Source organism: Gigantopelta aegis, chromosome 9, assembly GCF_016097555.1.
Source record: "Gigantopelta aegis isolate Gae_Host chromosome 9, Gae_host_genome, whole genome shotgun sequence".
Lineage (NCBI taxonomy): Eukaryota > Metazoa > Mollusca > Gastropoda > Neomphalida > Peltospiridae > Gigantopelta > Gigantopelta aegis.
The window spans coordinates 6,652,398-6,669,329 of record NC_054707.1 but is presented as its reverse complement, the minus strand read 5'-3'; the positions used below and the strand labels follow the sequence as shown (position 1 = coordinate 6,669,329).

The 16,932-nt window shown below is 41.6% G+C and overlaps 1 protein-coding gene across 3 annotated transcripts in view; it reads left to right on the top strand.

Moving 5' to 3' along the window:
• LOC121380405 (inactive phospholipase C-like protein 2) overlaps positions 1-16,932 on the top strand; it is a 169,690-nt gene that overhangs the window by 148,298 nt on the left and 4,460 nt on the right. For 2 of the 3 annotated variants that reach the window (XM_041509200.1, XM_041509201.1), the window contains exons 16-24: positions 421-599; positions 7,669-7,807; positions 8,428-8,574; positions 9,383-9,480; positions 10,203-10,298; positions 10,672-10,857; positions 12,140-12,208; positions 13,791-13,844; positions 15,368-15,460. In XM_041509200.1, the coding sequence (XP_041365134.1) occupies positions 421-599; positions 7,669-7,807; positions 8,428-8,574; positions 9,383-9,480; positions 10,203-10,298; positions 10,672-10,857; positions 12,140-12,208; positions 13,791-13,844; positions 15,368-15,460 (1,061 nt within the window). Of the gene's footprint in view, positions 1-420; positions 600-7,668; positions 7,808-8,427; positions 8,575-9,382; positions 9,481-10,202; positions 10,299-10,671; positions 11,152-12,139; positions 12,209-13,790; positions 13,845-15,367; positions 15,461-16,932 lie in introns of those variants that run through there. The other variant, XR_005958929.1, reaches the window with a different exon arrangement.

Below are 16,932 nucleotides of genomic sequence, written 5' to 3'. Positions count from 1 at the left end.
AATACTAAACAAGCTTGCCTGTCTTACCATTTTTATGAAATGAGTGAATAGTTTTGGTATCTGACGAGTGAAAGCGAGTCAGATACCAACACTGTTCACAAGTTTTATAAAAATGGTATAACAGGCAAGTTAGATTAGTATTTTATTTATTACAAACTAACTAGAAACAAACAGCAATGCAGAAGTAAGCAGATGTCGAGACCTACTACACGTTATTTGTCTACGAACTGGGTCAGCAAGTGATCTACGTCACGCCGACATTACACTACATTACACTAGTTAGATATTGAGTGATTGTTATGACATGAGCAATATCTTACACTGGTGTGTAATAAATTGTTGATATGTCACAGTGGCGTTAATGTTATATTGTTGATATGTTACAGTGGCGTTAAATTTTATATTGATGTTATGTTACAGTGGCATTAAACTACCAAACAGCCGGTCTGATGATGGATCTGTACGACGGCTGGTTCAATAAGAACGGAGGCTGCGGCTACGTGTTGAAACCCGCCATAATGCGAGAGGAAATCGCCTACTTCAGTGCGAACACACGGGACGTTATTCCCGGAGTGTCACCACAGATTCTTCATATCAAGGTAACAAGATCACTGACAAAATCTTGTTTGTTCAAAATTGGGGGAAATGTTCTTATCCAATTTGCATGAAACTTCACATATTGAAATAGAATCATGATATCTATATGACACAAAACATTTTCAAGACAATCTACATGATGATTGTCATACTGTAAGTGAATTTACAGCATTTCTAATGCATTGTTTTATATGGTATAACCATTTTACTATTTGTATAAAATTCACTCCATGATCAACCCCAGCAGTGTGGTTTTTATTTAGTTTTTTTATAATACAAAATGTGGTTATCAAAGTGGTTTTTATTTAGTTTTAGTCTTATTCAACTTACCGTACTAGCACACCAACAATGCTATACGACCCTGAGTTATAACCTCCACTGCAGAATTATCTCCCCTTGCCAGATGTATAACCTACACCCGCGCATGGGTAGACCGTATATCCTCGTTTTTTGATTCTGCAGTCTTCCATTGCAGTCGTGTTAGAGTTCTGTAGTAATATTTTTGTCAAATTGTCAAATTGTTTATTAATTTGTAATTTTGTTTTACTTTGTCATACGAGGTCTTTTGGGTGATTTACACAGGGGGTTAATGTCTGACACGGCTTCCTCCGGCTCCAACCGGTTGGTTATGTGTGCCGAGGGGGGTTGTCTTAAACGACTGCCCCAGTTTGATCAGCATTTGTTATGTCGTTAAATTGGTTTTGAACACCAGTGTCATATCTGTGTAAATTGGTCCCCCTGCACGTGGGGGAAGGCTAAGTAGCTGTCAAAAGATGCCGAGCGTAAGAGGATGATTAGACGTGAACGGGATGGGCGGAGCACAGTGGCATCCTCCGGGGTCATGCTCCATACCGATTTGCCGTTGGTCGGCAAGTCGGTGTCCAGTTCAAAGACCTGGCGGAGAAGTGGTAGGCGCAAGGGCGCCTCCTCGTCTGTTCGCCATCTTCATGGTGATACCAGTAAACCCGAATCGCCACTTGGCGCGGAGGGGGCGCTGTTGCTTCCAGGTCGGGCTCCGTTCCACCTGGGGATTTGCTTTTGCCTCCATCGGTGGAGGCGGCGCCTGTTACGGTTGTAATGGGGGCGTCAGTTGGAGGGAGTGTAGTCGTGGCAGAAACAACTGTGTCTCTCAGTTCCGACTCCCATCTTGCTGATGGGGGCAGGGTTATCGGTCCTTCTGTGGAGGGATCGATTAGCTCTAGAATGAAGTCCGCTTCGCGGCGCCGGTTGTCTCACCAGACTTCTGGTGCAGGTTTGGTCGTGGCGTCCGAGAGCGCCGTTTCGGCCAACACGTCTTTCGGTGCTCAAGCCACTTGGCGAAATTGCGAAGTTTCACAACGTTGTCTCGGTCACGGAGCCAGGTGGCGTTGTTTCGGGTGCGACGCCATTGGGCGTCCCTTCTGTTGTTGGGGCACCTGTACAGCGTCATCAACTTTTAGATCGTTCACATGTGGCTACGTCAACTGGGTTGGCTAATCCACACGTGGTACGTTGGGTTCAGAATTCGGCGCAGGATTCGCATGTGTACGAATTTCCTGACGGTCCGGTTCAACCGACACCACCAGTCCCGTTGTCTGCTTCGGCAGGGATCAGGGAAACTGCAGCTTTCTTGGGTGCGCCTGTGTCTACAACGATGGTCAATCCGGACCTGTCAGATCGGGGTAGAGGGTCCAATGGTTTCGGGTCACCCTCAGGAGCGGACTCGGTGGGACTATGTTTCTCATTTTGAGAATTTCATGGCCTGGCTAGGGGAATCGCCTCCACCAGTCCCTCCACCGCCGGGGTTTCCAGCGAGACCGGGGTTGGACCAGTTTGCGGATTCGGCCGTTCCGCATCGTCCTGCCCATGCAGTTTCGTTTCCGTTACGGTTAGCACATGGCACGTCGTTTGAGAAAATTTCTTCTTCGGAAGAGGATTTTCCCCCCGAATCGGTGTGTGGTTTGGGGGAAGGGTCGGCACCAGGTTCGGTGCTCGAAGAGATTCCCAATTTGGCCGATGGTATGCCAGACAGCGATTATGATTACCAGGCGGTTCTTGGTTTTGTACGGGAACAGGTCCGACTGGTGTGCGCGGATGCAATTCCGTCGGAGGAGGCTGTTCAGTCTTACAAGGGTGTTTCGTTTGGAAACCGGCCTTTAGCGACGGACGCTCCGCGGCACGATTTCGGCTTGCCGTTAGCGCACGAGGCGCATGAATCTCTTGCGGAGATTGATGCTTTGATTGCGGGTAGCGATCGTATTTTGGGGGCGGTGGTGGAAGAGTTTCCGGCAGCATTAGCTACCGGGAAACTGTTGTCTGCAGTGAAGGTTTTGTCCACGTCTTTGTATAAGACATTGGGAGCTTCCTTCCTTTCACATCCAACGGTCGTTTCCGCTAGGGTGAAGGCAGACTGCCACCCATCTCCTAATGTCAGTGTGCCACTCACGGATTTAGAGACTTTGGAGAGGTTATCTAAACTTCTTTTTCAAGTCAATAACCATTTAGGTACGTTCCTATTTGGGTTAGATAAAGCAGTCACGGGTCATCCGCCGATGGCTAAGGGTTGCACACGGATTTAGAGACTTTGGAGAGGTTATCTAAACTTCTTTTTCAAGTCAATAACCATTTAGGTACGTTCCTATTTGGGTTAGATAAAGCAGTCACGGGTCATCCGCCGATGGCTAAGGGTTGTTTGTTGGCGGCTTCTAAAGCCTCTCATCACGTCACTCAGCTTGCTGGGCGTGTTTTTGCCAACAGTCTACTTCTGTGTCGGGATCACTACCTGGCGGGACTGAGAGCGACGGGTATGGTTAAAACCTACTTTCGTAGTCGCTCGGTAAGGGAAACCTTACTTTTTGGGACCAATTTTAACTTGGTCATGGACCAAGAGGCGGCGAAATTCGTCCCTGCTGTTCAGTTCCGAACTGCTCGTAAACGCCAGGTGGCGTCTACTTTTAAGCCTCCACCTGTTAAGAAAATGACTTTTCTTGACAGTTATCAGATCCCTGTGATGTCTGATTCGGGCGTGCAGTCGGATAATGGCCGTGGTTCATCGAAACAGGGACGTTTTCGGGGAAAGTCGGCACGTTTTCGTGGTTCCGCTCGGGGCAAGGCGCCCAGGGGGTGGGAAGCAGCCGGGATGAGGGTGCGTGGACAATCGACATCTGCTTACAGAGGTTCCGTTAGCAGATCTGCCTGTGGGGGGGGGCAGATTGCACCATTTTGTTCAAAGTTGGCGCGAACTGCCAGATCTGGACCCATGGGTTTTGTCGGTTCGCAATGGATACAAAATTCCGTTTTCATCACCCCCTCCACTGACGTCCCTCCCCCGGTTACCTGCGGTACCATCTGTCGACAAACGAGTACTGGTGGAGAAGATGGTTGTCGAGTTTCTCGACAAGAAAGCCATTCAGGAGGTAGATTTGGGCACTCCGGGATTTTATTCCCATCTGTTCTTCGCCCAGAAGAAGAATGGCGAGTGGCGACCAATTCTAAACCTGAAGCCGCTGAATTCTTACGTCGTCATTCCATCTAGTAAGATGGAGACGGTTCAGTCTGTTCGTGCTTTGCTTCAGGTGGGGGAATGGGCGGCGTCCATCGATTTGAAGGACGCTTACCTGCATGTTCCAATCCATCGGGATTTTTGGAAGTACGACGGCAGAGCTTACGAGTTTCAAGTTCTGCCGTTCGGATTGGCCACAAGCCTTCACGTCTTTACTCGGGTAGTAAAGGCAGTGGTGGGGCGTGTACATCTGTTGGGTATATGGATGCACAATTACCTGGACGATTGGTTAATTCCGGCGGCGTCACAGACGGCATGTCTCGTGGGCGTGGAGTTCGTGATCGACATGATTCTCCGATTGGGGTTTATTCCCAATTGGGTCAAGTCGGAATTAGTGCCAACACAGGTTTTCACTTATCTCGGGGTGGTTTTCAACCTTGTGGAGGCGTCCGTTCTTCTGACGGATTCACGACTTCAAAATTTCATGACGTTGGTGCAACGTCTTCTGGTGGAGCAAAGTGCGTCGGTGCGCACGCTCCATGTGTTGATAGGCCATCTCAAATCGCTGGCGGCGCTGAATGTGCAGTTCAGACGGTTCAAGAGACTGCTTCAATGGCATTTGTCCCAAGTGTGGGATGGTCTCAACTGGGATTTGGTGATACCATTGGGGCCTTGGTTCATTCTTCCGATCCAAGAGTGTCTAGTGGACAAGTGTATGTCCCAGGCCGTTCCTTTACACCCACTTTCTCCAGAGTTGGTCCTGTTTACCGATGCTTCCCTCGAGGGGTTCGGTTCACACCTTTTGGATCAACATCTGTCAGGGGTGTGGACTCTTTCAGAGAGGAGTCGTCACATCAACCTGTTGGAGATGGAAGCAGTGCGTCGCACTTGTCTCCATTTCAGGACTGTTATTCGACATCGTCGAATTTTGTTGAGGTCGGACAACACGTCGGTTGTTGCGTACCTCAATCGGTGGGGAGGCACCAAATCCCTGTCATTGAGTCTTGCGGTTTTGGAGATTCTGGAATGGTGCGACAATTGGGGAGTGGTGTTATCGTCCAAACACATTCCTTCGTCCGTGAACGTCTTGGTGGACACTTTGAGTGTCGTTCCCCAGTTCAGATGGAGTGGATGTTGCACCGGACGGTGGTTTATCGAATTCTTCAGTTGTGGGGGAGTCCTCAACTCGATATGTTTGCCACTCGCCTGAATATTCAGTTGCCAGTGTTTGTATCGCCGGTACCAGACCCACTGGCACTGGAGTACGATGCGTTGAGCATGGACTGGACGGGACTGGATTTTTACGCCTTTCCCCCTCCAGTTCTGCTTGGCAAGGTTCTGGCAAAGATCAGACAGCAACCTTGTCATGTCACACTCGTAGCCCCGAGTTGGGCAGCTCAAGCCTGGTTTCCTCCGCTCCTGTCACTTTTAGTACAGGAGCCGGTGCGGTTGCCGTTGATACCCGATCTACTCAGTCAGAGACTGCGTCGGACAGAATGGCATCCGAAGCCGGAGGTTTCCCGACTTCACGCGTGGCTGTTGTCGGGGTTTCCCTCCGAAACCGAGCCTTTTCTAAACGGGTTGCTGAGCTCGTCTCCTCTTCGAAGCGCCAGTCTACGGAGAGGGTCTACCAGTGTCACTGGCGCGCTTGGGTTCGTTGGGCGACTGAGAGGGACGTGGATCCCTTGTCGCCTACTGTTAATGACTTAGCTGAGTACTTTCTGACTCTTGTCCAAGAAAGACAGCTGAAGGTTCAAACAGTGAGAAGTCACCGGTCGTCCATTTTCACTACTCTGAGGCAGTATAGACGTCAAGATTTCTCAACGAATCTCGTGTTGCATGACTTGCTTAAGTCGTTGCAAAACACGGTTGAGAAGCCTTCCATTTTGCCTAAATGGAATATTTTTCTGGTTCTGCATGCACTCAAAGGCAAGCCCTATGAGCCTTTGAAATTCGCCAGTCTTCGTCATTTGACATGGAAAACATTGTTTCTGGTCTCACTAGCGGTTTGCCGTCGAATTAGTGAGATTCATGCTTTTTTGCATGATTTGGTGGATTACAATACGGACGGGTCAGTTACGTTACATACTGATCCTGTTTTCGTGGCTAAGAACCAGGTGCCAGGAAAAGAGTTTCCTCCGGCCATCATTCAGTGTTTATCTCGTACGCTTTCTGCGAATAATTCTGATAGACTTCTTTGTCCAGTGCGGGCTTTGAAATTCTATTTGGAGCGTACTAGAAATCTCCCGCAAAACACTTTATCTCTTTCACGCGCCAACCGGGAGACATTACAAAGAATGCTTTGTCGAGATGGATTGCTGCAACCATCAAACTGGCATATGAGAAGGCGGGTGATCATGTTCTGCGGAATTTCTCCGTTCGACCTCATGAGATTCGGGCGATTTCTGCTTCCCTTAATTTCCATGATTCTTTGGACATTTTCAAGGTCATGAGTGCGGGGTTTTGGAAAGGTCGACACACGTTTGACCGGTTTTATTTCCGTGATATGGCTGTTGGTCCGGACGGAACTCGGCAGATTCAATCAGTCATTGCAGGGCAGCAAGTCGTTTTGGTGCGCAGGGCCACGAGTAGGGGGCGACCCTTATTTCGTCCGGTCGCTAGCGGCAGTCTTTCTGGGAGATAGTTCTCCACCTCCTGTTTGGAGAGTGGGGGGTGGATGGTTGACTATCTGAGGCAGTCGAGTGTCTTTTACCATTACTTGGTGTGCGGGTTTCCTCACCTTGTTAACTTGGTTTACTTTTAATTGGGGTTGTAGTTCTTCAATTTAAAAGTCACTTTGACATTTTATACCTCGTATGATGTGGGTTGCTTTTTCACTGTATCATTACTTGAGACGAACACTATTGGTTGAATGGGTAAGTCCTCCTTGTTTTCTTACTCCACCCTTTAATGTTAAATTCTCGTGCTTTAACGTTGTTATATCACGTCTGTTATAGCATTGTTGTTGTGCTACTACGGTAAGTTGAATAAGACTATTAGAAAAGTTGTTTCTAATTTTCATTATTATTCATACTTACCTAGTAATAGCACAACAACCGTTACCTCCCACCCGCCCCGAGGGAGGTCTTTTTTTATTCAGTCATTCCGGACTTTGAATCGATAACGAGGATATACGGTCTACCCATGCGTGGGTGTAGGTTATACATCCGGCAAGGGGAGATAATTCTGCAGTGGAGGTTATAACTCAGGGTCGTATAGCATTGTTGTTGTGCTAGTACTAGGTAAGTATGAATAATAATGAAAATTAGAAACAAATAATATAATACAAAATGCGGTTATCAAAGTGGTTTTTATTTAGTTCTTTTATAATACAAAATACAGTTATCAAAGTGGTTTTTATTTAGTTTTTTTATAATACAAAATACAGTTATCAAAGTGGTTTTTATTTAGGTTTTTTTATAATACAAAATACAGTTATCAAAGTGGTTTTTATTTAGTTTTTTTTATAATACAAAATACAGTTATTAAAAACCAAAATAGGTAATGCTAATTGTTTTTGCATAACACCTTTTCAGGTTAAGTAAATTTTGTATTTGTGGAGGCCTGTACTTGAGTGTTGATCATTGCAGATAATCAGTGGTCAGAACTTCCCTAAGCCGAAGGGTTCGGCCTCGAAGGGCGACGTCACAGACCCGTACATACGGATAGAGATCTTTGGGATCCCTGCAGACTGCGCAGAGGAGAGGACGAAAACCATGCCACATAACGGTGAGATATAGCGCTTTGACACCAAGTGAATGCAAATGAATGTGTTCAGTTGATATCAAATAACCTGTTTCCACCTATTCTATGTGTGATCTACCTAGTAAAGTACAGATGGAAAAAGTCTTTTTTGGGGGGATTAATAATTTCAAGATCTCGCCATACTTTCATGAAGTATATATATACTGATGTCCAAAAGAAACTATACCAAGAAAAGTTGATTTAATTTTCTTTATAATTTGGATAATGGAAATAAAATAGTGGTTTGATATATTTTTGGTTTTATGGAATTAAATTTGGTTCCCGACATGCTAAAACATTACTCTCATGAACATATATATTTGAAACATGCAACATATTTTGGTTTGTCTTCAGTAGTCACTCAGAGTATTGGTATCGGGTTTTTTGGACATTAATATATATCTATATCTATTTTTATTTCAGTAATTTGGGTCTCCAAAACCGTAGCCGTGTAAATGGCAAGTCATAATGAGAGACAGACCAATGATAATTAAAACAATTTTAATTTTCATATGTGTTTTGTATTTCAGGCTATAACCCGATATTTGATGTGTGTTTTGTATTTCAGCTATAACCCGATATTTGATGTGAGTTTTGTATTTCAGGCTATAACCCAATATTTGATATGAGTTTTGAGTTTCAAGTGAACCTTCCAGAGCTGGCTCTTGTTCGTTTCGCTGTTCTAGATGACGAATATATAGGAGACGAATTCATTGGGCAATACACCATTCCCTTTGACAGTATGTTGACAGGTGAGTAACCATTCCCTTTGACAGAATGTTGACAGGTGAGTAATCATTCCCTTTGACAGAATGTTGACAGGTGAGTAACCATTCCCTTTGACAGTATGTTGACAGGTGAGTAACCATTCCCTTTGACAGTATGTTGACAGGTGAGTAACCATTCCCTTTGACAGTATGTTGACAGGTGAGTACACCATTCCCTTTGACAGTATGTTGACAGGTGAGTAACCATTCCCTTTGACAGTATGTTGACAGGTGAGCACACCATTCCCTTTGACAGTATGTTAGTACACCATTCTGTTTGGCATTTGTGTTTTTTCTATTTTTATGGACCCATGTATTGACTTCATGTCATGTGATAAATTGTAGTCAGTGGTTTGAAAAACACTCAGGATTTTTAAGCATTAATAATTTATGTGATGTTATATGTATACACATGCCGTCTATCACATTAATAAGGGGCTATTCATTAATATTTGCACACCGTACTTCTTTTTTTGGTGTCTTCCACCCCACCCACCCCCCAAAAAAAAAGAAGAAGAAGACAAAAGTCTATTCAATCTTAACCATGAAAAAAATCAAGACAATCCAAAGATCAGTTTCCTGAAATTGTGCTAGGCTAGCAATCACATGGAGTTCCAAGTAAATTGTACTGAACGGTTTATTGCTTGGCGATCAATTTTCTAAAACTTTCCAGGTGAGGGGAGCGGGAGTGAGAGTGAGTGATCACACACCTTTCCTGGCTAAGACTGCATATTGATATATTATATTTTACTTAGTATATCTTGGTATATTATAATAGTTGTTATTTTCACAGGTTACCGACACATACGACTGTTATCTAACACCGGGACACCTCTCTCCAACTGTACTCTGTTTGTCCACGTCTCAATAACCAACAAACGAGGAGGAGGGGTACGTAGTTTTCGCTTTCTTCTCGCCAACATTTTTGAAGTCAATTCTCAAGGTCACATGCTTTCTGCATGTTTTGTTTACGCAGACTTTATAATGTAGTGTATTTGAATTTGAAATATCACCCAGAGCCTAATTCAGTAAACTCTGGTGACTTTGTAATCGCACTTTGCAATGCAAAAAGACTTGCAAGGACAAATGCAATGAAGCTTAGTTAATTAGGTCCCTGGACTTTAAGTTTAAATATGAAATGGATGAATGCGATAATTCAGTTTTTTTTATAATAATGTAGCCACTTTGTATAAAAATTAGCTGTTTGGCTATTGGCAGTGTGATCCCTGCTGTAACAAATTAGACAAACTGTCACAAATATTTAACACCTGGTAGTATCTGAATGAATAACAACATGTGGTTTCTTTACTTTTCGGGCCCATTGGGCTATTTCTCGCTCCAGCCAGTGCATCATGACTGGTACATCAAAGGCTGTGGTATGTGCTATCCTGTCTATGGGATGGTGCATATAAAAGATCCCTTGCTGCTAATCGAAAAGAGAAGCCCATGAAGTGGTGACAGTGGGTTTCCTCCCTCGATGTCTGTGTGGTCCTTAACCAAATGTCTGACGCCATATAACCATAAATAAGTGCATCGTTAAATAAACCATTTCCTTTGTTCCTGGTAGTCTTTGAATGAAAAACAACGTGGTTTCTCTACTTTTCATTGTTCAGTCTTCCAAGAGAGGTTTGTCGAAGAAGACGAAGCGATCCCGAGATTACACCAGTATGAAGTCCATCGGAGTGAAGAGCATCGATGAAACATTCAAAGTGAGATTTTATCAGAAATTTAAAGTAACAGTAGCATGTCAAAATAAGGACGAGTGTTGTGTTTGCTTTATTTCGTTTCACAAATTACCTTTTTGTCAGGTAATATGTTCCACATTTTCATAGCACTCCTCACATTATCTACCGTACACAAGTCAGTTATAAAACCAGATATGTTTGTTTACAAAACCGGATATAATTTAGATTTGCTTCTTTATGTATACTACTCAAAAATATAAAAAGCACCAATTAAATTTAGTGAGAAGCAGTATTCATGTAATATGGTATTGGTGTTATTTTAGAAAACAGTTTTCCCCCAAATTATGGTAAATCATTGTCATCACCATAACATTAATATGTGATTCCTCTTCTTCAGGTTGCTATTCAGCCGTTACGAGAAGGAACCGATCTCCGTGACAACGTTCAGTTCGCTCTGTCCAATTTCAAAGAGAAATGTGGTCTGTCTCCTATCGCTAACATCAAACAGTGCATCCGTCTCCTAGCAACGCGGATACACCACACTGTAGAGCACGTCACACTGACGTACATAATGAGAGGCGATGTAAGCACTGTTAGATTTGTTAAGTGTAAACAGTGGCAGGGGTGTTTTTAGAGTGTCAAAATATGGACCCTCAAAATGGCAGACTTGCGTTGTTGTCTCGCATTTACGAAATTAAAAGTTATGCAAAAATAATTTTACTTTTCTAACAGCGGTGGTGACACGGTCAACTTTTTTAACAGCGGTGGTGACACGGTCAACTTTTTTAACAGCGGTGGTGACACGGTCAACTTTTCTAACAGCGGTGGTGACACGGTCAACTTTTCTAACAGCGGTGGTGACACGGTCAACTCTTGCGTTAGTTTGACATTAAAAGTTTTACGTTTAGATCAGTTTGTCACAAACTATAAGTTCTAGGTCAATGAAACTTGGTTTATAGTTGCACCTATGGAAAAGTTTGTTTTGTTTAACAACACCACTAGTGCACATTAATATATTAATCATCAGCTACTGGATGTCAAACATTTGGTAATTCTGACAATAGAGAAACCCACTACATTTTCTTAATGCGGCAAGGGATCTTTTATATGCACTTTCCCACAGACAGGAAAGCATATACCATGGCCTTTGACCAGTTGTGGTGCACTGGTTGGAACAAGAAAAAACCCAATCAGTTGAACGGGTCCACTGAGGTGATTCGATCCTGCGACGCAAGCACCTCAAGCGAGCGTGCACCTATGGATGTTCATCACAGTGCACCAAAAACGTAGGCGAGACATTTAATTCCACATAATTCATGTTTTATTTAGAGGGGTTTGAAACTACTTTAAACATTGCTGTATGCTTTGTAAAGTGTCTGTGACATGCTGCAGTGAAGCACGGTCTTCAGTCATCATTCATTCATGTGTATTTTTACACTCTGTTGTTATTTAACTGTTGAATTTTTATATTGATGTTGATCCAGGGATGGATTATGGGGGGTTTCCCAGTTGCACGGAAACCCCCCGGCTAAAAAACCCCAACCCCACCACGTAGATCTAAATTGATGTCCATGTAAAATTTATAATTTCAAATTATAAACATTTACATGTTGTTTCAGAAACCTCCTTACCTAAAGCATAATTCGCCCTTGTGATCATCACTTTTAGTTTTGCCTTTACCATAGTTTGACACCCAATAGTGATGTATTTCTCGTGCTGGGGTGTCGTTAAACATTCATTCATTTATTCATTCATTCATTCATTCATTTACCAGTAAATACTAAGATGCAGCATTGTGATGATCATTTTGGACAACCAATTATGCAAGGTGCTTGGGCATTTAAAAACATATTTTCCTTTTCCAGTATCCATCACTGGAAGCTCAAGGCACACTGCCGGAGATTCACAAGAAAGCGTTGCTGTCGTTTGACGATGTGAGTTGACATTTCTATAACATATTTTAGTTCATAGTGGCAATTATTTAGTATTTACGTATACTCAGTCTTTGAGTGCTATTTGTGCATGACTGAAATGAAGCACATATTAAACCCCAGTCTTATGTGATGTTTGGTATATATGTATCCCTTTGCTTCTTTTATGGTTCACTAATGAATGGAGGCATTTCAAATTTTGGATTGTGGCTGTGAATTGAATCCTTGTATGTCTCAAGTGCATAAAACTAAGGCCAAACAAAAAAAGAGGTGTGTTTCTGGTCGACCGACCGTCCCTAGTTTTAACACACACCCCCCCCCGACCCTAATTTTTTTTCTCTTGAACTGAAAAACCCCACAAATAATAAAAAGAAGTAAAAATAAAAGAGGACAACATCACAAAACAAGAGTATTTCCTTCCTTGCACATTGTTTACATAGGCCTACTATTATACGATACATTTTGCACATGTAATTCCCTTCCGAAAAACATCGAGAAATTATGGAAAAGCTTTTGTAATAGAGTTCCTTCCCCTGATTAGCTACCACCGAACAGCTTGGTTGGTCACGGAAGTAACCGAATGTACAAACATAGCCTTGGTACAGGTTATTTCGATATTTTAAACATCTGTTTATGCCACAAATCCATATATATTATTTATAGATAATGTTATATAAGTACACACACATTAAGGAGAAAAAAAAAACCCACCTACCTACCTACCCTAATTTTGGGGGGGGATGCAATCGGAAACACACCTATTTATTTGTTTGGCCTAAGATAATGTAATGTATATGATATTTTATACTAAAAAGCAAAAGTTATTATTATGACACACAAAAGACAAAGATAATTGATGATAAGTTTTTACTGCCGTGTATGAAACGTTGTAATATGGAAAGAGAAATGTCCGAAGGTATGGAAGCGAGCAATAGTCCATGAAAAGGGTGCACCTGTCCTATGCAAATGAGCCACATCACTAGAGGGGGTCCAGAGTGAAGTACACACAGTCAGTAGCGAGTGTGTCCACCTTGAGCATTGATACAGGCCTGGCACCGTCGTCTCATTGAGGTCACTAAACGCTGGAGGGACGTTGAATTGACGTGCGATGTCACGCTGTGAGGTCCCAGATTCAAGCATCCCTATGACTCGCCATCTGTCATTTTCACTGAGGTGTGGCATGACGAAATTGCATCAAACAGTTCACTAATGGGTTTTTTCTGACTGCACAGAGTGGCAATGATTTGCACCTGCATGTGTGGCCTTTTATGGTGAACACGACAGGATTTCTCCCGAATAGTCCATGTTTCTTGCACAAAGCATACAATTGCTGCAACAACTGCTCGGTTGCATTTCTTCGAGCTGTTTCATGCACATTTTCTCTGCTTTACATCCATAAATCCATTCACAAATTTATTACTCCAAACAATCCATGTCACAATAACTTTTGCCTTTTAGTATAGTTTATAAGATGCTATGACATTGTAGAACTTGCCTTTTTTGTTTTTTGGAAAACAATTAACACCCACATTTACACCTTATATTTTATTCCATTTTCAGATGTAAATATTTTCTTCAATTTCAGTTCATAAATGAATGCAAAGTACTAATTGAGACGTCAGACCTTGTTTATGAAAAGGTGAGTTGAGTTTGAGTTGTTGTACAAGTCCGAAGATGAGGTACACATTTCACTGTTATACTGATGGCATTGACTCGTTAGTTGTTGTACAAGTCCGAAGATGAGGTACACATTTCACTGTTATACTGATGGCATTGACTCGTTAGTTGTTGTACAAGTCCGAAGATGAGGCACACATTTCACTGTTATACTGATGGCATTGACTCGTTATTTGTTGTACAAGTCCGAAGATGAGGTACACATTTCACTGTTATACTGATGGCATTGACTCGTTATTTGTTGTACAAGTCCGAAGATGAGGTACACATTTCACTGTTATACTGATGGCATTGACTCGTTAGTTGTTGGGGGTCGGGACATAGCTCAATGGTACAACGCTCGCCTGATACACAATCGATATAGGATCGATCCTCGTCAGTGGACCCATTGAGCTATTTCTCGTTCTAGCCAGTGCTCCACAACTGGTGCAACAAAGGCAGTGGTATTTATTATCCTGTCTGTGGGATGGTCCATGTAAAAAATCCCTTGCTGCTAAACAAAAAGAGTAGCCCATAAGACTTGTAGGTACTGTCTCGCACCCAAAATGAGAAACTCTTTTTCTTGTCCACTGGACTGAATTAGCCAGCTTTTTCACAGTGATAGCCCTCCAGGGTTAGATGATTTCTAAATACGTCTGACGTCATCCAAGTTTTTCATAATTCTATTGAATTATGTATCCCAAACAAATTAATATTTTTAACTTTATATTTTTGTTTCATTGTTAAAGTTATCTCATATGATTAAATGAATTTGTAGGTGAAATGTTCATGTTTTGTTACTGTAATTAAATGGGCGAGAAATAGAATCAGTCATCGTTGTAAGGTGTGGCCCTCACAAAAAAACATGTCCCTCTGGTTGGAATTGCCGTATCTATACCTCACAGTGTTTCCCACAGCTCTTAACACTGTTTTACATAATGATACAATTTTTATTTCAAATGGAAATAATCATATTGATGTACGTACCATGTTTGACACCCAATAGCCGATCGTTATTTTTGTGCTGGGGTGTCATTAAACATCCATTCATTCATTCCAAGGGGCGGGACGTAGCCCAGTGGTAAAGTGCTCACTTGCTGTGCAGTCGGTTTGGGATCGATCCCCATCGGTGGGACCACTGTGCTATTTCTCGTTCCATCCAGTGCACCACTACTGGTATATTAAAGGCTGTGGTATGTACTATCCTGTCTGTGGGATGGTGCATATAAAAAAAGCCTTGCTGCTAATTGAAAAGAATAGCTCATGAAGTGGCGACAGAGGGTTTCCTCTCTATATCTGTGTAGTCTTTAACCATATATCTGACGCCATATAACCATAAATAAAATGTGTTGAGTGCAATGTAAAATAAAACTTTTCTTTCTTTCATTCATTCATTCTATATCTCACAATGGTGATAGATTTTGATTAACATCCAGTAGCTGACAATTAATTAATGAATGTGATCCAGAGGTGGTGTTAAACCTAACAAACTTATTAACCTTCCAGTTACTGCACTGTCAGCGAGCGGGCATGGAATGGCATGAAGAGTTGGAAAGTTACTGTACTCAGGCCGGACTAAGGGGAAAGAAAGTCACAAAGGTAATTGTTGACTTCTTTATTTCATCAGATATTAATTATATTTCACTCTTTGTTTCTTATTAAGCATCACGTTTACAATGACTAGATTTCACTCTGTGTTGTTTATAAACCATCACAGTTCCAGACAGTGCACCACAATTGGTATATCAAAGGCCATGGTATGTGCTATCCTGTCTGGGATGATGCATATACAAAATCCCTTGCTACTAATGGAAACGTGTACCGAGTTTCCTCTTTAAGACTGTGTCAAAATTACCCAATGTTTGACAACCAATAAGCGATGATCAAACCTGTCAATCTTTAGTCAAGAGAAAGCAGGAGGTGTGTGTTGAAAAAGCAGGAGATTTTTTTAATTAACACAATTTAACCCAAAATCGCAAGATTTAAAAAAAAAAAAATATTACAATAAGTTATATGAACACTACATAATGTCATATATACTTCTTAACCTTAGATCTTGGCATTTAAAAAAATAAATAAATACAAGAAATTAATTAAAAATATATATTATTAAATTTTTTTAAAGTTTAAATATTATTATGATTTAATACTTCTTTTTGTTTAAATAACTCTTTTATCAAAAAATTTTAAGAACATGAACAAGAAATTAAAAAATGAATTAGTACATTTACAGTATTAACACTTACAGCCTTTCAGGTTACGTTACATCATCATTTGTGGTTAGTGTAGCTAAGTACCCAAGACAAATTTATATAAATCTTGTAAATTAATATTCAGTTTTTACTATTATGAGGAACAGTGACGTGGTACTTATTTAAAATCATTATAATGATGCAATAAATATTGTATTTCCATTAATCATAAGTAAAACCACATTACGTACATCGTGTGAAATTTACCGGAATTATACCCATTTCCGTGAGTAACTTTATGTCAAACACAACATTTATTAACTGTACAAAAATAATCTCTTGAAGTGTACCCTTGTTACCAACATTTTACTGCGCAAACATACAAAATTAACTGACACAAGTATGTTTATATAGCTAATTGTCTTGCTGTGACATGTGATTTTAACATGCATCGTGTGTATCGCTGTCAATTCTCTGGCACTTCAGATTCGTCATAGTTGCATTATGTAATCTAGTGGGAAGAAATTTTACAATTCAGAGGTGTTATTAAAACTAAATTGGATAGTTATATATATGGCAACACTGAATGGCAATACACAGCCTGTTGAATTAGCGGCAACACACTTCGTAGCCATTACAGTGACAACAAACATTATAATAACACGTCATGTTATAAACTCCATGTGCTTTTTTAACAATATAAATATCCCACAAGTCTTACTTCGGCAAAGGTTAAACAGTCGGGACAATTCGGCCAGTTACATTCTCAGAAACCGAAAGTAGTCGACATTTTCCTAATGAGAATGAGTTACTTCCCTTATGTTATTTTGGCAAAACGGGATCGATTTTTTTTTTTATGGTTACAAAAATGTCATTTAA